We start from the raw sequence: 23,498 nt of genomic DNA on the forward strand, positions 1-23,498 counted from the left end.
ATTCTTAATCTAATACAATCAAAACCCTTTTGGCTTACATTTTTGAAGACAATAATTATGGCTGAAGGCAGTATCTTTTTTGACAGAGGTTAATAAACAAGTGATGCTTCTTAACAGTCCCAAGGGAAATTTATGTCAAAGATAATTAGACTCAGAAGTAATAATTTGATCTCTCTAACATATCCTTTCGTTATAAATTCAACAAATTGAAATTGCTTTAAAGCCGTTTTTATAGCTACAGATTCTGGGAAATGTCATTCTTAAGTATAAGAAATGGCTAGTATTTCTGAATTTTCTTCTTCTGCAGAGCCTATGTATACCAATAGATCATGTAAAATCAAAGTCATCCACCATTTTGAGTCCATTCCATTGCCATAGAACTTTCACATGGAATTCAAAGAGTCAGTGTAAAAATAATTAATGTGGTAATTCCTGCCTCAAAGTTATAAATAGGTAAACAAATCACTCAGTTTCTAAGATGTAAGAGCTGAAACAATAGCATCACAGAAATTTGTCTCAATTTTCTATTTTTATGATTGTCTCCTATTTACATTTTTAAATTTGCCCATTTGTATATTTGACAATGACAAACTGGTCAATTTTCATGATTTTTCTCCTAAAGAAAAAACCAGGGCTCATGTAACACCACAGGAAAGGAAAGCAGGGATCACTGGTTGTCTTGGCTCTGAGTCTCCGTGCCTCCTTTCTGACATGTTCTCTGCACAGGGTAATAGCAGACTGAGACTCGCCTCCCTCAGCACATCCTGCATGCTGAGGCCACGCGGGTCTTTTCAGCTCCCAATATAGGTCAGACAGAAACAGGTCCGAATTAAAATGTTAGAGGGAAAGAAGCAGTTAAAGCAGAAGGCAGGCCTCTGTCCACACACAGCTCAATACTGCAAATACTTCACTTACAAAGCTGTCACTTCACTTGGATAATAAGTCACAACATGGAACTGGCACCTCCCAAAGTCAGAAAAGCATTAGATTACTTTACAGCACTGTCCCATTTGCATCAGACAGTCCATAAGCAGTAAGGGCCCTGCTTTGCCCCTTAGGGAGACCATGTGAGTCTCAGTCTCTCTGCCCCAAACCAGAGGCCTGCACCGCCCCCACTGCTGCCCCAAACCACAGGCCTGCACCACCCCCACCAAGCAATGGGAAGACCCAGCCAGATGCTGCCTGGAATCAAGGAGCCCAGGACACTTGTCAGAGAATGTGCTTTTTGAACACAAATGTCTTTTTTCCTATGGTGGGGGACCTGGACCTACTGTTTGAGATGAAAATGTTGCTAGAAGCTTGAGTACAGCAAATCCTCAGTTTCATTTGGAAGGAATAATCAGAAATGATGCTGGGCTTTCCTTGATGGGGATTCACACCATGGGTTCATTTGGGAGAAAATTCGGTGATGCCACATACTCTACACTGGAAGCTGGAGCTAACAGGAGGAGCACGCCTCATTTCCGCAATGTGAATCAAGTCTGCAGTTAAAGGAATGAAATTTTTGGACTTTCGTGAAATTTATGTAACATCAAGGAGTGACTGTGATGGGATCTCCAAGGGTCAGTAGCAGGGTTAGGGCTGTTGTAAGTAACTGTAAAGTGTGGTAGGAAGTACTATGTAGCAAGAAGGATTTGGTGTCATGGGAATTCAGAGGGGGGAACCCACTTCTAGCTGGAGGAAGCAGGACCTGGGAAGAGGTGGGTTCCTGCCATGTGAAGATGGTGGCAGAGGACAGCGTGAGTCCAGGTGTTTGGAAGTAAAACCATGAAAGACTGGAGGGTAGAGAGTGCCGCTCAGCATGACTATAGGAAGCAGGGAGGTGCCTGAGGCTGGATCAGGAGGTTCAGAGACTGTTGCTGAGGACTATTCTTGCAAAGCAAAAACAAACCCCTCATCTAGTCCCACTAAAATCTCACATATTAGATACTTATCCTGAAGTCATAAAAACCTGTCAACTGTGTGCTCAGATTTCACCAGAGACCAGGAACCCTTCTGAAGCAGTATGAGGGACTCTATAAACACCAGTGCACAGAATACGGCATAGGCCTTGTGTGGCTCAGACAAGGCTCCGCTCGTTCCCTTGGTGAGCTGCCTTCCATGCCGAGATGAACACTCTTCCCATCTCCTGGGTGCTCAGAGTCAAATCCAACACCAGCTACTGTCCTGAGTGCTGAGGACACAGTCCGAAGGGGCCCCACGCTTTGGGCTCCTTGTGGCAAACCCCACCATCTACAGCCAACTTCATCCTGGTGCTGTACCACTTCTGAGCCTGATTTTTCTGTTATCTCCGTCTTTTCAATTATTTTTAGCATATTTTACTTTCCCTACTTAATCTATTCCTTCCTTAAAAAGCATCTTAAAACATTTCAGATCAAGGTGGATGGAAGTAAATGAAAAAGTAAATAAAAAAGGAGGTGAATAGCTGTATGTACCCCAGTTCTCTACCTACCGATTTTGTGTAAGGTGTTGCAGAACTTTGTCACCTGTTGGGATTAAACAAGTGCTAAATGTTAATATGGGATCTATTCTGTGCTTTTCTCCCTTTATCCACCAATAATTTGAGAAAAAAAATAGAAGTGCCCTTGTGGACAAAGGCCTGTCTCCCATGAATTCCTGAATTGTCCCCACTACTTGAGGAGAAGGGAACTGTGACATCCTCCTGTGGCTAAATTTACTGAAGAAGGGGATTTTGTATTTCCAACCTCTCCCTATGGAACAGAGGGCAGCAAACATTTCAGCAGAGCAAATAAAGGTCACAGGGAAAGATGATATCAATAGTCAAAAGAGCTAGTTTGGCCAGATAATTCCAGTTCTGCAGACTGCCTCTTAGAAAAGGGAATTAACTTCAATTATGGAACACGCTTAAACAGGCTCTTGAGAAGAATTTGGTAGCTTATAACTTTTTAAAAAAATGAAGCTAATTCAAAGAGAAGGAAGACAGAGGCAAGGAACACCCACATGAAAATAAAAAAGCTTTCTGGAGCTGACTTCTTAGGTGACCAGATTGGTCACATGGGAAGAGCCCCTCAGCTGCCAAGTCCAAGGCTGGATTGAGGGATGTTCCCCAGGTGCCCAGAGAGTGATCATAAGCAACCATCTTTGGGGGCACAGTTGGGGACTGGACCTGCATGGCTCGCCTCCCCTTCCTTCAGGCCATCCCGACCCAGCACAGCCAATTCCATGGACCTGTGTAGCTCGGAATAAGAGTTCAAGAAAGGAATAGTGAAGACGGGCAGAGGTGGACAGATGAAGAGAAAAGATATTTTTTAGCCATGGTTAATGCAAGGTCATCTCACGAGGCTGCCTCACACACACCTCTGCCCTAGAAATACAGCGAATGACAATCTTAATTGTTATTTCAATATTGGCATCACAGTAGAAAATCTCCTATAATGTACTGGAATTCTTCCCACAGAAACGACTGTCTATAATGAGACTGGGTACTTCCAGAGACAGGAGTTCCTGCCATAATGAAACACTGTCTAGAATCTACTTTTTAAAAAATCTGACTTCAGGGGTCTGGACAAACTGCTACTCATGTTACTGAAGTTACCATGTTCCAGGATAGAAGCAGCGGTATGAAAGCTAGTTATGAATGATGGTTACTGACAAATACAGACTAAAAAGAAACAAGTGTGTGCCATTCACATGTATGTGAATAAAAGGTATCTTCCACATGAAACTAAGCATTAGCCAAGGAGACCACCTGTTATTGAAAAGTTACTCTCTGTCTCCAGCGCTCACTGATACCTGCTCACCTGCAAGCAAATTGCCAGGTTCACTCTGCAGCCAAAGGAGGTGCTGACAGCCCGTGGATGGAGGCCCAGGTCTTTGAACAGCTTTGAGAACGACTGGGTGAGCGCTATTCGAGGCCGTTCTTCAGCCACAACCACACACGTCCGCACGCGGGACAGGTCCAGTCCTCGTGCCTGGAAATAACAATGGCGATACGAGGTGTGCTTCCAAGTGTGTGAGCTCCTTAACCAGACCCGCAGACACAACTGACACTCCACACGGAGAGCCACTTCCAGGGCTCTCTGTGTCCCCGCCACTAATGAAGCTGTTCTAGGATGTCTGTATAAAAAAAAATCAGATATCACATTATCAAGGATGTTGTTACAAACATGTCTTAAATAACAGCAAGAAGCATGATGAGAGATGGGGAGGGAGAAGCCAAGTCCTGGAGAAAATAATTAAGTCAGGTTAGGGGGACAAAGGAAGCATTTGTATCCACTCCTACAAATATGAATACTCGAGAACACACGCTGGGGGGAGATGACAAAACCTATTTTTAATATAGGAATGGAAAACTGAAATGTTTGGACAACTTATTAAAGACAGAGCTCCTTTCATGTCCTGTAAGACTTGAAAGGTCACATCAAATTCTTGCCACCAAGCACACAGTTTTGCACCAAATTCAGCCACCAAGCAAAACTCAGAGGAGGAGGAATCCAGGTGAGTTAAACACAACTCTGGAGGGGCCAGGACATCTGGGCAGAGCTGAGGGAAAGCAGTATGAGTAGGGAGCTGCATTCAGTCCGAGGACAGCTGCGGATAGCAGTCAGACAGCGGCCTCAGCAGGACCACGTGGCCTCCCACGGTCTGCATGATGGTCTTGACACATGGACAACCAACAAGCCTCCTGGTTTGAGGAGGAAACATTTTGCCATAGTTTTGACACTGCGATTCAGACACAGATGTTTTACACACAAATATTACCCAGGAAAAATTAAACTCCAGGTGATACGAGTGACCTACTTACATGTGTGCCATGTGGCCTGGGCTTTGAGATGATGGAGCTGGAGCCCGAGACTCAGAATTTGGCCCCAAAGCCTATTACATGTAAGAACTTGGAAAGGCTGCTTAATCTCTCTTATTTGTTTCCTCATCTTTAAAATGAAATCTTTAGCCATCTGTAATAATGGTTTCTATTTCAGAGGATGTACCTACAGGGAAAGTTCATGAAATGTATGCATTTTATGACATAATATAGGTGGTCATGAATAATTATGTTTTACAATTTCTTTCCTTGTATAAATATATAACTTAAGTAATTATGCATTTATTATGTAGATAATATCAAAGTTATCTTGCATTTTGTTTTCCTGTTCAAACATAAGATATTAAGTCTGCATAGGAGAGATAAATGTATTGTTTTACTATTTGTACGTGTGTAGATAATTTGTGTGTGTGCATATATATATATACACACACACATTCACAGATGTAATCTGTATATATGTGTGTGTGTGCATGTATATACATAAAGGCATACACATATCTAGGCATCTGAGCAGTGAATAGTTGGAATATAAATCAGAGCAGGTCATATGATTATTCCCTCTTGGTTACTTGGATGAGGACAAATTTACCTACAAAACCTACAAGCCAAAACGTGAAAATATGTCTATCAAAATGTCCTTGGTTTAATGGAGAGAAATGCTATTATTGTCACATAATGGTAATCATGTATATTAAAAAACATTTACTATAAATATACCATTCACTTAATTGTAAAAATGAATTTTGGCTGGGATCCAGGTCTACATATTGGTGTCTTTCAAAAAAATGAAACTGAGTGGCTAAATTCAAACCTATAACTTGCATACCACTGTCACAATAAAATTACCTTCACTGAAGTACTGAATTCACCAACAAATAAAGCAATTTCAGACCCTTCAAGTAGATATCAATAACACACACCCAGACTGATGACTCTCCATGCATGGGGAATATTCATGTTATAAGGTTTTCACTTGAGAAAAGTTCTGTAAGCCTCAGGGTCACATTTCGGCTTGGGTGAAAGATTACTTAACTTCACCAAACCCCTTCCTGCCCCAGACCAGGAGGGTGTCCCCACAGTTCTTGGAGGCTGCCTGCAAGGGCACTTACCTTGAGGGATTCTGTCTGCGAGCCCAGCCCCTTGGTGCAGAGTTCCATCACCGAATAGGAGCAAAACGTGTCCCGGACTCTGTACTGACTCACGGCAAGCAGCCACAGGGCGGGATTGGTTTCCAGCTCAGAGGGCGGGATGAGGATGGACTGGTGCCCGGAGTACACACTGCAGAGAGACACAGGTGCTCAGTGTGGGCCCCTGTGAGGCACAGGGCGCCACTCTTCTGGGCACGTGAGAACGTAAAGCAAAGTGTGTCACTAAACCATCCTGAAAGCGCAAGCACTAGGAATTCAGATGCTGCTGTGGCCAGCACTTGTGGTAGGGTTACTGAACCTTGTCAGGCATCTCAAAGTCACTGCTAGAGTGAAACCAAAGTCTCATTTTAACCCAGTTTTCCTGTTTTGTGAGACTGCCTCTCCACAGGGGGGACAAGTATGAATTGGAGTCAGAGACCCACCTTACCCTGAGCTGGAGGTGCTCTGACACCCTTGTCCAACTCCCCCACCAGCAACCTGGCCCAGCAAGTGAAAACCTACAAGCCAGAACTTGAAAAAGAAGGTTCTTAAACTAAATCTGCTGTGTAAAAATGACTGGCATGCTCTCTGGATGCATTACAATAAATACCATTTAAAGAAATGTATTTTTGATTCAGACAAATGCTATGGCTTGTGGGCCAGGTGTGACCCTCAGATGTCCCCAGGGGGAACCTGGGGCTTGAGGTTCAGGGGCCACCGGCCAGCCTCAGCACCTCAGTGGCAGGTGCTGGACTTGGTGCCTGCAGCCTCACTCCCACCTCAAGGCTGCTGAAGGGGCTGTCTGGTCCCCAGAGGGCTTTACCTTCACAGGAACATCTCCTAGTCCAACCCTGCTCACTGACGGCTTTCAGGGGACCCTTTCTTGTTTTAAAAATGAAAAGCATTTGCTCCCTAGGGAATCATACACTCCCATACACTTTATGAAGATAACACTCTTTTCAGGCCAGTGAAAGATGTTTATTGACAGATGTGTTCTCAGTTGGAGTCTACAAAACTTATATCCAAGATATGTATTAAAAAACTTCCTGTTTTCAGAACTGAAGGAAGAAAGCAGGATATGGAACCACATTAAACTATGACTATGGCAAGTGCAGGAAGAAAAACACACCATTTTTCACTTTTTATGACTCTATATAATGTAACACACACACACAAAATTTCTAACCTTGAAACATACAATCACACATTTCTTATCAGGATAACAAAATGCTAGAGGGCAGAGATTACTTCAGGTTTCCTAACAGAGCATAACATCAGAACATCAGACAATCAACAAACAATGTGTGGGGAAAAATTTAAGTGCTATTCTAGGAAGGATATTTGATAATCAAGTGGGAACTAATTTTATAAGTGGTGAGTTTATATAAAATTCACAAATTCTCATTTATAAATAATCCTTCTGAGTAGAAGTCTGATAATGAGTAGGGTTTCCTGTATTTAAATGTTTAAATAAAACTCAGAATGGAAACTGGTTCTAAGATGAGTAAGAACTTTGAAGAGCTCTGAGAATTCACTCACTGATGGCTCTGGGTGGACTAGGAGAAAGGATTACCATGCCTAAAACTCTATTTCTTCCAAAATGCTGCTGATAGGAAAGTTCTGTCAGGCACATAATTACACAAAACTGTGCATTCCCATGGAGCCTTATGGGAAGGCACAGTTATGTTTATAGTAAATATATCAAAATCAGTAAGCTCCCACTCCAATAATCTAACACTCCAAACTTATCAACTTTTCTCTTAGATTTACCCCTGGAAAATTACTTCAAGTAATCAATCATTTTATAGTTAGGTTACTCAAAACATCAAATAACATTGCAACAAATATATCTGCACCACAAAATACTGACATCCTGTTCAAGTGAGTAGTTACTTCAAGTAATGGGCCCTCAAACAACAGCTTCAGCCTGGCACTTGCAGTATGAAAACAAACTTTTGCCCAGTTCTACCCAGAACTGAGGTTCTTTGAAATCAGAGTTTCTAGCTAGTTTGGGAAGCACATCCCTCATCTGTTTCCCCACTTTTGAGGCATATGCATTATTCTAAAAATGATCTTCCAAGAATTACACATTTGGGGTCTGAAAGCAAGCCAAACATCTCCTTAGCTCCAGCAGTATGTCTAGGGGCCATCAGAGGCCATCGCTCACATGCTCAGGGATCCTGTGGACCATTTCTGGAAACCTTTCCCCACAGGCTATAGGAGCTAAGAGCTCTCGTGCTAAGATCCACTGAGACGCTGACACAGCAGAAGCACACCCGGCTTGGCCTGAGCCACAGAGGCTGATTCGTTTTGCTCCTGTGGGCACAGCCACCCCATCTCACCGTAGCCAGCATCGGCCTACATGGTGGATCTGCATTAGCTGCTAACCTGTCAACTCCAGGCGGAAGCCTCAATGCAGCATTAAGCAGGAAGAAATAAAATAACAGAATTTATCCTGTGCTGAATGGATATTAAAAGTACAATCTCAGGGACAAGAATCGAAACACCAGGCAACGGCCCAAGACCCAACATGCCCACATGTTATGCACCTTATAAATCGTTAATTATCCACCAGCACACATACACCTTGGGCCTTGCCTCTGAGAAGCGAGGAGCCCAGATTTCTGTGACCCACATGTTCTAGAGACCACTCTGGAGTCAGGGGAGCAATGCCACCTCCAACCTGCCCAGAAGGCTTCTCCTTCAGCTTAGGTTACACAGCGTCTCTTCACAGCAAGGGCATCTGTGAGCACCTCGGTCAACACCTCTGTTAATACCATACGCCTCCTAATGATGACAATCTATCCATAAGCTCCCAGTGCTTAACCTCCTGAATGCAGCCACAAGGAGACTAAAAGTGAAGAAAATTAAATACAGATCACCCACTACTAGCTACCTTAAGACTGTATATCAAGGTAAATAATTTGCTTAACCAGAGCCATTTGCACATGAAAAGAAGGGGATCCATAGTGTGGAATTCAAGGCTGGAGAACTTTAATTAAACTTGTGAAAATTAAGTATAGTTCTCTCTCCTCGCTCCCGTAGAGGAAAAATATTTAATAAACCCTGATAATAGAGAGCAGAAAACCCACCTCACAAATTTTCTACTTACCCTTTCCTTGCTCAATCCAACAAATGTTGATTGCTTCATGAACTAACCAATATTGATTTATTGGCACTGGCTATAAATACTTCCAGGGATAAAATAAAACCCTACTTAGTAGCAGGTTGCTTATTTTAAATATCTTAGTTTAGACTTCAGCTTAAAAAAACCCAAAATTATTGAAAAGACATCTTGGGAATATTTTCTTCCTATCTGTAGCCGGCTTAACAGTGTCTTTGCCCAAACTATTAATTATAATGAAGTTCAGCCCATCAGTGCTTTCTTTCATGGGTAGTGCCTTTGGTGTCAAATCTAAAAAGTCATCGCTAAACCTAAGGTCATATAGATTTTCTCCTATGTTACCATCTAGGTGTTTTATAGTTTTGGTTCACATTTATGTCTACGATCCATTTGAGTTCATTTTTGGGAAGGCATGAGATCTATGCCCAAATCTGTGCATGAGGATGCACCATTTGTTGACAAGACTGTCTTTGCTCCTGTCAAAGATTAACTGGCTTTATTATTTACGTGGGTCTGTTTTTGGGCTCTTTACAACAGAGTGAGCCCTGATGCTAATTATGGACTCTGGGTGACAGTGACAAGTCAGCAAAGGCTCCAAGACTATAAAAACTGTTCCACCTGGTGGGGTGTTGGTGATGGTGGGGCTGTTTGTGGGGGAAGGGGGCATGTGGAATCTCTGCTCCCTCCCCTAAATGTTGCTGTGAATCTAAAACTGCTCTAAAAATAAAGTCTATTTAAATAAATAAAAATTAAAACATGGATGACCAGGAGAAGGAAAAAAACATTTTGTCAACTAATATAAATGTACACTTGTAATTCCATGATTTCAGATTATTAACCTGACAAAATACACAAACAGCTGAAAACTATGCCAAGCTGGGCACTCTGAGCAAGGCAGCCACACACCTCACCCCAGCACACACTCCTGGGTGTCACGAGGGTGAGCCTCTCACCAGGCCGGCGGTGTCTGTACTGGCACTCCAGCTACTGCAAGGACAGCTGCTTTCTTCTTACAACAGTTTTATTCAGGCATAATCTGCAGGCCATGCAATCCAGCCAATCTCTGCACAGAGTAAGTACTGAAAATCAGCCAGCTGTGGAGCCGGTTACGTCACAGAGCAGTTCCAGGGCACCACCATCACCTGAAGGCGAGTCTTGTCCACCTGTATCAGTCCTGTTTTCAACCCCAGCCCGTCAGCCATCATCCCTCTGCTGTCTGTAGATTTGCCCTTTCTGAACATTTCATGTAAATGGCAATCACATAACATGGTCTTTTGAGTCTGGCTTCCTCCCCTTAGCATAACGTTTCTGATGTTTATCCATGTGTACCATTGTACGTATGGATATGACAAATATTGCTTATCCATTCACCACCTGGTGAACATTGGGATGTTTTGCGAAGGCTGCTGTGAACATTTCGAGCATCAAGTCTATGTGTAGACACACATTTTTCCTTCTCTTCAGTAGATGCCTAGGAATGGAACTACTGGACCACACGGTAAATTTGTTTACTCCTTAGGAACATGCTAAACTGTTGCTTGACCATTTTACATCCCCATCAACAATGTAGGAGAATTTCAGTTTCCGAACATCCTTTGTAGTGTGGCTTTTAAATCAGTAAATACTAGCTCTTCGACTTTGTTTTCTGTGCTTTTTGGCTACAGCTGTGCTAGTGGGTGTGAACTGGTAGCTCACTGGTTTAAATTTGCATTTCCCTAATGAATGTTAAGCATCTTTTCATGTGCTTTTTGACCATTTGTATATTTTTGGTAAAATGTCAATTTGGACCTGTTGTCCATTTTAAAATCATGTTTGTTGTCTTCATGAGTTTGAAGGGTTCGTTTTATACCTGGTTGGAAGAACCTTATCAGATACATGATTTGCAAATATTTTTCTGTCTGTAGATTGTCTGTTCACTTTATTAATGGTGTCTTTTGAGGTGCAAAAGTTTTTGATTTTGTTGAAATCTAATTTATCAACCTTTCTTTAGTCATTGTGCCTTTGGTGTCATGACCAAAGGCACATTGTGCCTAACACCCCTCTGCCTGACCCCAGATTACAAAGACTTACTCCTATGTTTTCTTCTAAAAGTTGTATAGTTTTAGCTCTTACATTAAGGCCTATAAACCACTTTCATTTAATGTATATGATATAAGGTAAAAGTTTAAATCCATCGTTTGGCAGGTAGATGTCCAATTGTCCCAAGTATCTTTTGTTGAAAAGACTATCCTTTGACATTGAATTGCCTTGGTTTCTTTGTAGGAGAAACAAGTGACTATTTATGTAAGGGTTCATTTCTGGACTCTCAAGTCTATTCCACTGATCATTTTATATCTATCTATCTATCTATCTATCAATCTATCATCTATCTATCTATCTATCTATCTATCTTATGTATCTTATCTATCAATCTATCTATCTATCTTATGTATCTTATATATCTATCTATCAATCTATCATCTATCTATCTATCTATCTTATGTATCTTATCTATCTATCTATCTATCTTATGTATCTTATCTATCTATCTATCTATCTATCTATCTATCAATCTATCATCTATCTATCTATCTTATGTATCTTATCTATCAATCTATCTATCTTATGTATCTTATCTATCTATCTATCTATCTATCTTATGTATCTTATCTATCTATCTATCATCTATCTATCTATCTTATGTATCTTATCTATCAATCTATCTATCTATCTATCTTATGTATCTTATCTATCTATCTATCTATCTTATGTATCCTATCTATCTATCTATCTATCTATCTATCTATCTATCTATCTATCTATCTATCTTATCTATCAATCTATCTATCTATCTATCTTATGTATCTTATCTATCTATCTATCTATCTATCTATCTATCTATCTTATGTATCCTATCATCTATCTATCTATCTATCTATCTATCTATCTATCTATCTATCTATCTATCTATCTATCTATCTATCTATCTATCTATCTATCTATCTATCTATCTAACTGGTCTATCTGTCTATCTTTATGCCAGTACCACATTGTTTTGGTTCTGATATTGGGAAGTCTGAGTTTCCCAATATTCCAAAATTATTTTGGATATTGTGGGTCCTTTATTTACATTTCAGAATCATGCAATTTCTACAAAAGAAAAAAAAAACTGCTCAGATTTTGACAGGAATTACATAGAATCTCTAGGCCGTTTGCAGAGAATTTCCATCTCAACAATATTGAATCTTCTAATCCATGAATATTAACTATTTGATATGCTTTATAAATGATCTTGAAAAATATTTTGAAACACTTCTATTACTATTTTTTTTGATATATATATATTTTTTATTAAGTTATGACTGATATACTCTTATGAAGGTTTCACATGAAAAAACAATGTGGTTACTACATTTACCCATATTATCAAGTCCCCACCCATACCCCAATGCAGTCACTGTCCATCAGTGCAGCAAGATGCCACAGATCCACTATGTGTCTTCTCTGTGCTACACTGTTCTCCCCGTGATCCCCCACATCAGGTGTACTAAACATAATACCCCTCAATCCCCTTCTCCCTCCCTCCCCACCCACCCTTCCACACCCCTCCCCTTTGGTAACCACTAGTTCATTCTTGGAGTCTCTGAGTCTGCTGCTATTTTGTTCCTTCAGTTTTGCTTCATTGTTATACTCCACAAATGAGGGAAATCATTTGGCATTTGTCTCTCTCCACCTGGCTTATTTCACTAAGCATTATGTCCTCCAGCTCCATCCATGTTGTTGCAAATTGTAATAGTTGTTTCTTTCTTATGGCCAAATACTTATGGAATACAAATGTATTCCATTGTGTATATGTACCACTCTTCTTTACCCATTCATCTACTGATGGACACTTAGGCTTCCACATCTTGGCTATTGCAAAAAGTGCTGCGATAAACATAGGGGGGCATACATCTTTTTGAATCTGAGAAGTTGTATTCTTTGGGTAAATTCCAAGGAGCGGGATTCCCGGGTCAAATGGTATTTCTATTTTTAGATTTTTGAGGAACCTCCATATTGCTTTCCACAATGGTTGAACTAGCTTACATTCCCACCAGCAGTGTAGGAGGGTTCCCCTTTCTCCGCATTCTTGCCAGCATTTGTTGTTCTTAGTCTTTTCCATGCTGGTCATCCTTACTGGTGTGAGGTGATATCTCATTGTGGTTTTAATTTGCATTTCCCTGATGATTAGTGACGAGGAACATCTTCTCATGTGTCTGTTGGCCATGTGAATTTCTTCTTTGGAGAACTGTCTCTTCATATCCTCTGCCCATTTGTTAATCGGGTTATTTGCTTTTTGGGTGTTGAGGCACCTAAGTTCTTTATATATTTTGGATGTTAACCCCTTGTCAGATATGTCATTTACAAATATATTCTCCCATACTGTAGGATGACTTTTTGTTCTGTTGATGGTGTTCTTTGCTGTACAGAAACTTTTTAGTTTGATGTAGTCCCATCCCATGAGTTCATTTTTCCTTTTGTTTCCCTTTCTCAAGGAGATGCGTTCAGGAAGAAGTTGCTCATGCTTATATTCAGGAGATGTTTGCCTATGTTGTCTTCTACGAGTTTTATGGTTTCATGACTTACATTCAGGTCTTTGATCCATTTCGAGTTTACTTTTGTGTATGGGGTTAAACAATAATCCAGTTTCATTCTCTTGCATGTAGCTGTCCAGTTTTGCCAACACCAGCTGTTGAAGAGGCTGTCATTTCCCCATTGTATATCCATGGCTCCTTTATCGTATATGATTGTGTTTATATCAGGGCTCTCTAGTCTGTTCCATTGGTCTATGGGTCTGTTCTTGTGCCAGTACCAAATTGTCTTGATTACTGTGGCTTTGTAGTAGAGCTTGAAGTTGGGGAGCGTAATGCCCCCAGCATTATTTTTCCATCTCAGAATTGCTTTGGCTATTCAAGGTCTTTTGTGGTTCCATATGAATTTTAGAATGATTTTCTCTAGTTCATTGAAGAATGCTGGTGGTATTTTGATTAGGAGTTGCATTGAATCTATAGATTGCTTTAGACAGGATGGCATTTTGACACTATTAATTCTTTCTATCCATGAGCATGGGATGTGTTTCCATTTATTGGTATCTTCTTTAATTTCTTTTAAGAGTGTCTTGTAGTTTTCAGGGTATATAGGTCTTTCACTTCCTTGGTTAGGTTTATTCCTAGGTATTTTATTCTTTTTGATGCAATTGTGAATGGAATTGTTTTCATGATTTCTCCTTCTGTTAGTTCATAGTTAGTGTAAGGGAATGCAACAGATTTCTGTGTACTAATTTTGTATTCTGCAATTTTGCTGAATTCAGATATTAGTTCTAGTAGTTTTGGAATGGAGTCTTTAAGGTTTTTTATGAACAATATCATGTCATCTGCAAATAGTGACAGTTTGACTTCTTCTTTACCAATTTGGATTCCTTGTATTTCTTTGTTTTGTCTTACTGCCATGGCTAGGACCTCCAGTACTATGTTGAATAAGAGTGGGGAGAGTGGGCATCCTTGTCTTGTTCCCAATCTTAGAGGAAAAGCTTTCAGCTTCTCACTGTTAAGTATGATGTTGGCTGTGGGTTTGTCGTATATGGCCTTTATTATGTTGAGGTACTTACCCTCTATTCCCATTTTGTTGAGAGCTTTTATCATGAATGGATGTTGAATTTTGTTGAATGCTTTTTCAGCATCTATGGAAATGATCATGTAGTTTTTGTCCTTCTTTTTGTTTTTGTGGTGGATGATGTTGATGGATTTCCTAATGTTGTACCTCCTTGCATCCCTGAGAAAAATCCCACTTGATTACGGTGTATGATCCTCTTGATGTATTTTTGAATTTGGTTTGCTAATATTTTGTTGAGTATTTTTGCATCTACATTCATCAGGGATATTGGTCTGCAGTTTTCTTTTTTGGTAAGGTCTTTACCTGGTTTTGGTATTAGAGTGATGCTGGCTTCATAGAATGAGTTTGGAAGTATTCCCTCCTCTTCCATTTTTTGGAAAACATTAAGGAGAATGGGTATTATGTCTTCTGTATATGTCTGATAAAATTCAGTGGTGAATCCATCTGGCCTGGGGGTTTTGTTCTTGGGTAGATTTTTGATTACTGATTCAATTTCTTTGCTGGTAATGGTCTGTTTAGATTTTCTGTTTCTTCCTTGGTCAGTCTTGGAAGGTTGTATTTTTATAGAAAAGTTGTCCATTTCTTCTAGGTTATCCAGTTTGTTAGCATATAGATTTTCACAGTACTCTCTAATAATTCTTTGTATTTCTGTGGTGCTCATAGTGATTTTTCCTTTCTCATTTCTGATTCTGTTTATGTGTGTAGACTCTCTTTTTTTCTTGATAAGTCTGGCTAGGGGTTTATCTATTTTGTTTATTCTCGAAGAACCAGCTCTTGCTTTCATTGATTCTTGCTATTGTTTTATTCCTCTCGATTTTATTTAGTTGTGCTGTAATCTTTATTATGTCCCTCCTTCTAAAGACTTTGGGCCTCATTTTTTCTTCTTTTTGTAGTTTCATTGATTGTGAGTTTAGACTTCTTATATGGGATTGTTCTTCTTTCCTGAGGTAGGCCTGTACTGCAATATACTTTCCTCTTAGTACAGCCTTGGCTGCGTCCCACAGATTTTGTGGTGTTGAATTATTATTGTCATTTTCTCCATACATTGCTTGATCTCTGTTTTTATTTGGTCATTGATCCATTGGTTATATGAACATGTTGTGAAGCCTCCATGTGTTCGTGGGGTTTTTCAATTTCTTTGCTTAATTTATTTCTAGTTTCACACCCTTGTGGTCTGAGAAACTGGTTGGTACAATTTCAATCTTTTAAATTTACTGAGGCTCTTTTTGTGGCCTAGTATATGATCTATTCTTGAAAATGTTCCATGTGCACTTGAGAAGAATGTGTATTCTGCTACTTTTGGGTGTAGAGTTCTGTAGATGTCTGTTAGGTCCATCTGTTCTAATGTGGTGTTCAGTGCCTCTGTGTCCTTACTTATTTTCTTGTCTGGTTGATTTGTCCTTCAGAGTGAGTGGAGTGTTGGAGTCTCCTAGAATTAATGCATTGCATTCTATTTCCCCTTTTAATTCAGTTAGTGCTTGTTTCACATATGTAGGTGCTCCTGTGTTGGGAGCGTAGATATTTATAATGGTTATATCCTCTTGTTGGACTGATCCTTCTATCATTATGTAATGTCCTTCTTTGTCTCTTTTGACTTTCTTTGTTTTGAACTCTATTTTGTCTGACACAAGTACTGCAACTCCTGCTTTTTTCTCCTTATTAGTTGCATGAAATATCTTTTTCCATCCCTTCACTTTTAGTCTGTGTATGTCTTTGGGTTTGAGGTGAGTCTCTTATAAGCAGTATATAGATGGGTCTTGTTTTTTTATCCACTCGGTGACTCTATGTCTTTTGATTCGTGCATTCAGTCCATTTACATTTAGGGTGATTATCGATAGGTATGTACTTATTTCCATCGCAGACTTAGGTTCGTGGTTACCAAAGTTTCAAGGTTAACTTCCTTACTATCTAAGAGTCTAACTTAACTCACTTAATATGCTGTTACAAACACAATCTAAAGTTTTTTTCTTTTTCTCCTCCTTTTTCTTCCTCCTCCATTCTTTATATATTAGGTTTCATATTCTGTACTCTTTGTCTATCCTTTGATTGAGTTTGGGGATAGTTACTTTAATTTTGCATTTGCTTCATAGCTGTTCTGCTTTCTTTACTGTGGATTTATTACCTCTGGTGACAGCCATTAAACCTTAGGAACACTTCCATCTATAACAGTCTCTCCAAAATAGACTGTAGAGATGGTTTGTGGGAGGTAAATTCTCTCAGCTTTTGCTTATCTGGAAACTGTTTAATCCTTTCTTCAAATTTAAATGACAATCTTGCCAGATAAAGTAATCTTGGTTCCAGGCCCTTCTAGTTCACTGCATTAAATACATCATGCCACTCCCTTCTGGCCTGTAAGGTTTCTGCTGAGAAGTGTGATGTTAGCCTGATGGGCTTTCCTTTGTATGTGATCTTTTTTTCTCTCTGGCTGCTTTTAACAGTCTGTCCTTATCCTTGATCTTGTCCATTTTAATTACTGTGTGTCTTGGTGTTGTCTTCCTTGGGTCCCTTCTGTTGGGAGATCTGTGGATCTCCATGGCCTGAGAGACTATCTCCTTCCCAGATTGGGGAAGTTTTCAGCAATTACCTCCTCAAAGACACTTTGTATCCCTTTCTCTCTCTCTTCTTCTTCTGGTGCCCCTATAATGCGAATATTGTTCCATTTGTATTGGTCACACAGTTCTCTCAATATTCTTTCATTCTTAGAGATCCTTTTTTCTCTCTGTGCCTGAACTTCTTTGTATTCCTCTTCTCTAGTTTCTATTTCATTTATCGTCTCCTCCACCATATCCGACCTGCTTTTAATACCCTCCATTGTGCTCTTCAACAATTGGATCTCCGACCGGAATTTATTCCTGGGTTCTTGAATATCTTTCCATACCTCCATTAGCATGTTAATGATTTTTATTTTGAACTCCCTTTCAGGAGGAGTCATGAGGTCCATGTCATTTAAATCTTTCTCAGGAGTTGTATTAATAATTTTACTCTGGACCAGGTTCCTTTGGTGTTCGTATTTGTATATGGCGCCCTCTAGTGTCCAGAAGCTCTACACTCTGCAGGTGCTCAGTCCCTGAAGCAATATCAGGGGTCGCCAATATTGAAATATCGGGGGGAGTGGTATTGGTGCCTGGGGGGAGGAAAGAGCTGTTCCCCGCCTCCCAGCTGCTGTGCCTGTCTCCACTGCCAGAACCAGTGGGTCAGTCACACAGGTATAGGCTTTTGTCCCAGAGTAGCCAGATATGGATCCCTGCTTTCCACAAGTGGCTGGAATCTCAGTCTCTCCAAGAATTATGCCTGTCTTAGCTTTCCAACGCCGTAATCATGAGAGTATCATGAAAGCACTATGAAATGTAAGTTTGTGCTCCCAGAGCAGATCTCTGGAGCTAGGTATTCAGCAGTCTCAGGCCTCCATTCCCTCCCTGTTCAGTTTCTTTTCCTCCTGCCAGTGAGCTGGGGTGCGGGAAGGGCTTGGGTACTGTCAGGCCACAGCTTTGGTACGTTACCCTGTTCCATGAGGTCTGCTCTTTCTCCAGGTTTATGCATTCTGGCACAGTACTCTTTCCTGTTGCTCTCTCAGGATTAGTTGTATTAATTATATTTTCATATTATATGTGGTTTTAGGAGGAAGCCTCTGTCTCATCTCTCATGCCACCATTCTTTAATCGAAACACTTGTATTATTATCGATGGTCCTCAGGTAAATGATCTTCTGTTTTATGACTGAAGGGAACTCTGGGTTCCCTTTATATATAAAAAACTATTTGTATTACATTAAAAAAAAATTTTTGAAACAATCCCAAAGTTACAGAAAAGTTCCACGTAAAGTAAAAGTGACTCTTCTCCCTTGAATCATTTAAAGGGAGTTACTGGCCTGATCCTCCTTCAGCCCAAATCCTGTAGGTGGTATTTCCCACAAATACATGTATATTCTTCCACAAGCCAATTAAGATATCATAATCAAGAAACTAATTGATACATTTCTTCCATCTAAGCCTCAGGACCTATTCAAGTCACCAGTGGCCCTGACGCCATCTTCCACAGTGGAAGGATCCCTGCTGCGTTGGGTCTGCCTGCTCTGTCCAGGCTCCCTGCACTCCCTTGCCTCTGTGACACTGCCTGTTGGGAGGATGAAGGCAGTTCTGCTGGTGCACACCTCAGTCTGGTGCATCTGGTCCCTCACAGTGAGATTCTGGGGAAGCACCTTCGTCAGGAATGACCCAGACGTGATGCTGTTTCCTCGTGGAGACCCCCCAGGGCACCTGACATCAGACTCGCTACAACTGGTCTGTGGATGGCAACCACACAGATCCTGTTCACTCAGCTCCCAACTTGTTCATCTGTTTACATCTGAGTAGTTGACAATTTCTTATGTTATTCAAAGAGTTATGATCCATCACAGTCTATTTATTTTGATGATCAAATTGCTGCAATTTGTCCTTTGGGAGCCCCTCTGATCTGGTTCTGCAGTCTGTTTGACAACCCTCTGTGAGGACTTCCTGTCCTTCTTGCACACAAAGACACTCAGGGTCATCATATATATCCCCCTCCCCAGATCAGCCTAGCTCATTAGGAAGGAGAGGTGCATTTATAGTACTTATGAATTCCGGGTACCCTCCTCACTGTGGGGGGATGCTCTGAGACCAAGTTTTTAAAGCATATCCATTGGGATCTGTTTCTGCAGAGGATTTCAGAACAAAGAGGTTTATGGTTTACAGCTGTTGTGTCTTTATTTTAGCACTGTGGGGGCAATTGACAGAACATGTGATTTTGTGACATCTGAGGGAAGCTGAAGGAAAGACGGTCATTACGTAAAGGTCACTGTGATCCATTTTGCAAAGTCCCCACTGCTGAGACGAGGGTGTGGACAGCTTACTTTACCCTGCAACAGTACATGCCCTGTTGATTTTGCAGGAGAGGTCCTCCATCCATGGCTTCTACTTTACCAGCAGCTCCACCAGATGACATACAGACAGTCCTGCTGGAGTTGGTGCCTCAGAACAGGCTTCCTTCTCCATGGTCACTATAGCCCTACTGCTGGAACGGCATATTCTGAATGATTTCCCAAGAAAAAAATTACCCACAATGCTACTGCATGTTAGATTAAGGCAAAAATCATTAACATATTTCAATTATTTAATTCAATTTGCTCTCTCAAAAAGTTTAACTGTCCTAATTAGATTGTCAGTGTATTTCACTAATACAGGATTGGATTTCAATCTAATTAATACTATATTAGGAACTCATGAATATAATTGCTTTACAAGAGTGTTCTCATAAATATGAGAAAATGCCCACTATAGACCATTCATGGAAAAAAGAGGACCGATTTCATTCTGCAGCATCTCAGTTTTATGAATATATTCATATACATTTACAAAGTTACATGCAGATTTACAGGTTTATGGGTGAAATCACATGTGGTTTGTTGCCTGCTTTATGAAGCCCCATGTAAAAAAGGGACAGAAAAATTAGAAGGAGAGATGAAACAAAATTGGCAAAATGTTTATCCATATGAAGCTGGTAGTGGGCACTGGTGTTTATTCAGCATTCTTTACATCCTTCAACATGTTTGAAAATGTCAATGATAAAAAAATAATATGCCACATTGGAAAATAAACTCTGAAAGTCATATGCCAAAATGCTACTAGGTGATATGATTATTTTCTTCTTTACATTATTTGGTATTTGCTGAAGTTTCTACAGTGAACATATATGTATAATCAGAAAAGCCAATAAACATCTATGTGTTCATCCTCTCCATAAATAATTGCTGCACCTGCTATGAGCCAGGTGCCAGGGGGCTGGTGGCCCTGGAAGGGGAGAGGAGGGAGGAGGTCAGGGCAGACCCCCCAGTGCTTGCTCCCACCCTTGGTGAAGCTCCTGCCCCCAAGTTGGGCAGAAGCTGAGGGGGAGCCTGCATCGCTCACTGGCTCAATATAAATTGCAGGCAGGGAACCTGCAAGGATTCAGAGGCACAAGAACCATGCCTGAGGCTGGGAACCAGGCCCACTTGGGAATCATGTTCCCAATAGACAGCTCGGTAGTGCTGTTAGTTTCAGCAAACTTCATGGATGTTCATTTTTAAGACACCACAGAAGGTGGGATCACCTTCAGGTCCCCACTCCACCGAAAGCCAGGCTGGGGTGCAGCTGGAGGCAGCCTAGAAAGAAGGCAGGACTTAATCTGCTTAAAGAGGAAACTGACCTACAGAGGCACCACAGGACAAACCCCAGTCCACAGTAGGGGTCCAGGCAGATGGCCACTTCTCTGGAGGGGTACAGCTCACACTGCAGCTTAATGGAACGGCAGAAGGCACTGGTGGCTGCATGGGACATCTGCAAGACAGCGGACATGGCCCATTAGAGCCTGGCACCATCCAGAAGGGGTGCTAGGATGGAACCACTGCAGTGAGCCTGGTTCTGTTAGAGAGGAGAGTGTACAGCTGATGTCCTAATGGTCTTTCCATTTTGATGAGTGAACCCCTACTCCTTGTCCCAGGACCTCCTAACTCCAGTACTGAAGGGAGGACATCTCATGTTTGAATAGCAGGTTGGCCCCTAGGGATCCACACAGCCCTGTAGAGGAGATAGGGAGACCACACCATGGATGTCCCCTCTCCAGGCAGGGACACATACCCTGTTCACGTGTCGTCTGCAGGAAGATGCCCCATCCATGGTGACCAGCAGACCGGGCACAAGCAATCTCACCTCAGTGATAAGGGATGGGCTCAGAGAAGTGGGGGCCTGCTGAGCTGGAATCAGACCACAGGATCTCACCTAAGGGAGGTGCTCAGAGTCGTGAAAATCGTGAACAGAAAAAGGGTAATGGTGCTAGGGGCTGGAGGGTGGGGGGTCAGTGTCCAGTGGGGACAGAGCTTCAGGTCTACAGGACAAGAGCCGTTGTGGGGACAGGGGTGGCTTGGGCAAATGACAGCGAGCCTGGTTAACACACTGAATGGTGCCCTTCAGGTGGCTAAGATGGTATGTGTGCATTCTATGTACTTTCCCACAATAAAAAATGTTGGGAGAAAGTAGAGAACTAAAAAGAGAGAAGTTATGCCAGCTCAGCTGCCAGACCCCGAAGACAGGTAACAGGGGAAGGTCATGATCTGAGGTTCCAGAGAACAGAGTGGGGCCCCAACAAGGACCACCCGAGTGTGAGGGCCCGGTTCCGGTGAGACCTTCTGGTCACTGTGGCTGCATGAAGCAGTGCTCTGGGGACTCACGGCAGAGCTTGTACCAGAGGAGCAGGGAACGGCAGTGCATGGAGTTTACACAGATGCCAGGACTTGAGACCCAGCAAGAGCCCGTGTGGTTTTTATGAGGGCCTAGTGAGGCTGTTACATTAGTAACACATAATTATATTAAAAACCTTATAATAATGAGTTTACACTACAGCGATCACTGGGCATTCAGAGAGAGTCAGCTGAGCTAACTGCCAAAATGGTCATGCATTGTGCTGAATGGAACGTGTGCCCCTGTGCATGTCTGGCTGTGGGCCGTGGACTTCCCCTGTGGGCAGTGGGCACCTCTCACCTTCACTCCTGCGAGCATCCCCGTTGTGGACACGCTGAAGTCGAGGTAAGCCAGCGTGTCTGGGTCGGACGGCTTGTAGATCTGGGCAGGCCGTTTCTTTGGCAAATCATCTGGGGAACAAGCAAAGCTGTTAGCATTTCTGCCCTGGAGGGGAAAGCGACAAGCTGCGAGGGGCCCGGCCAGGTAGGGGCTGACCTGTGTCCAGGATGGGGGGCCACGTCCGCACGTCCACGGCTGCAGCTGCCTCCCTGGACCGCAGCAGCTTACAGATGAGCTGTGTTGTCATCAAGCAGGCGGAGCGGCTCACCTGAGGGCCAGAGAGGAGGACATGAACCACCATGGGCTGCATGTGCACTTCTGTGCCAGCATGTGAGCTTGGGGTGGTGGGCGGGATGGCAGCGTGCTGCCACTGGAGCCAGAGGCACACGCAGGACCGGGCTGGAGGTCCCCGGGGATCGCGACATCACAGTCACTCAGAGAGGAGCATTTGAACTGACTGCTCACGCTTGGTGCTGCCCCACTGGAGACCGCAACACACGCTACAGGCATTCCTGATGGGAGCCGTGACCTGGAAGGGTGCTCTTAAATGCTTCCTAATCCTCTTAAATGCCCCCAGGCATAAAAAGGTTAAAAGGAACCTGTACTTTCAAAAAGGAAATCTTGAGGAAAGAGCGCGAACAAACACACGCATTCCCCTGGTCTCCAGGGGAAATGCCACTGTGCCAGGGTCGCCCTGTCTGGGGCAGTACCTCCTCCAGGTTCTGCAGTTCAGGCCTCGCAGGAAAACTCCTGCCCGGCCCAGCCATGCAGGACTTGGCCTCCTGCTTCCAGAACAAGTCCTTTGGGCAGAGGCCATCCCCTGCCACTGTTGGGACCAAGACCCCGGCAGTCCCACAACCAGCCCTCCCCAGGCAGCCCGTCTCCCAGAGGGGCATCCAGACAGGGTTACCTCCACGATCATCTTCACGGTGGGCAGCGTCGTGGCGATGTTCTGTGGGTGTGGAGGACGAACAGTGATGGGCACACAGCCCACATACAGGCAGCCATAAAACGCTGCAATGAGGTCGATCCCTAAGCAGGAGACAAGCAAGAGGCCTCACTCAGCAAACCAAAGTGTGCAGTGGCCACCGCTGCAGCCAGCAGGAGTGCAGCCTGGAAACAGTGGATGGGAGGCAGGACCCCTGACAGACTCTTCCCGTTCTGGTGGGTTTTGTTCAGTGTCAGCAACTTTGACCTGGCCTGTCCTTTCAGGAGCGAGATGCCAAAGCAGCCAGGGAGCTTGACTCCGTCTTCTCTAAG

At 42.5% G+C, this 23,498-nt stretch overlaps 1 protein-coding gene across 3 annotated transcripts in view; it reads right to left on the bottom strand.

Annotated features, from left to right (window-relative positions):
- DIP2C (disco interacting protein 2 homolog C) overlaps positions 1-23,498 on the bottom strand; it is a 307,297-nt gene that overhangs the window by 46,896 nt on the left and 236,903 nt on the right. For all 3 annotated transcript variants that reach the window (XM_057498097.1, XM_057498098.1, XM_057498099.1), the window contains 6 exons: positions 23,149-23,270; positions 22,395-22,506; positions 22,200-22,309; positions 20,869-20,999; positions 5,896-6,064; positions 3,762-3,932 (listed from right to left, as the gene is read on the bottom strand). In XM_057498097.1, the coding sequence (XP_057354080.1) occupies positions 3,762-3,932; positions 5,896-6,064; positions 20,869-20,999; positions 22,200-22,309; positions 22,395-22,506; positions 23,149-23,270 (815 nt within the window). The remainder of the gene's footprint in view (positions 1-3,761; positions 3,933-5,895; positions 6,065-20,868; positions 21,000-22,199; positions 22,310-22,394; positions 22,507-23,148; positions 23,271-23,498) is intronic.

The sequence above is a fragment of the Manis pentadactyla genome, chromosome 3 (genome assembly GCF_030020395.1).
Source record: "Manis pentadactyla isolate mManPen7 chromosome 3, mManPen7.hap1, whole genome shotgun sequence".
NCBI lineage: Eukaryota > Metazoa > Chordata > Mammalia > Pholidota > Manidae > Manis > Manis pentadactyla.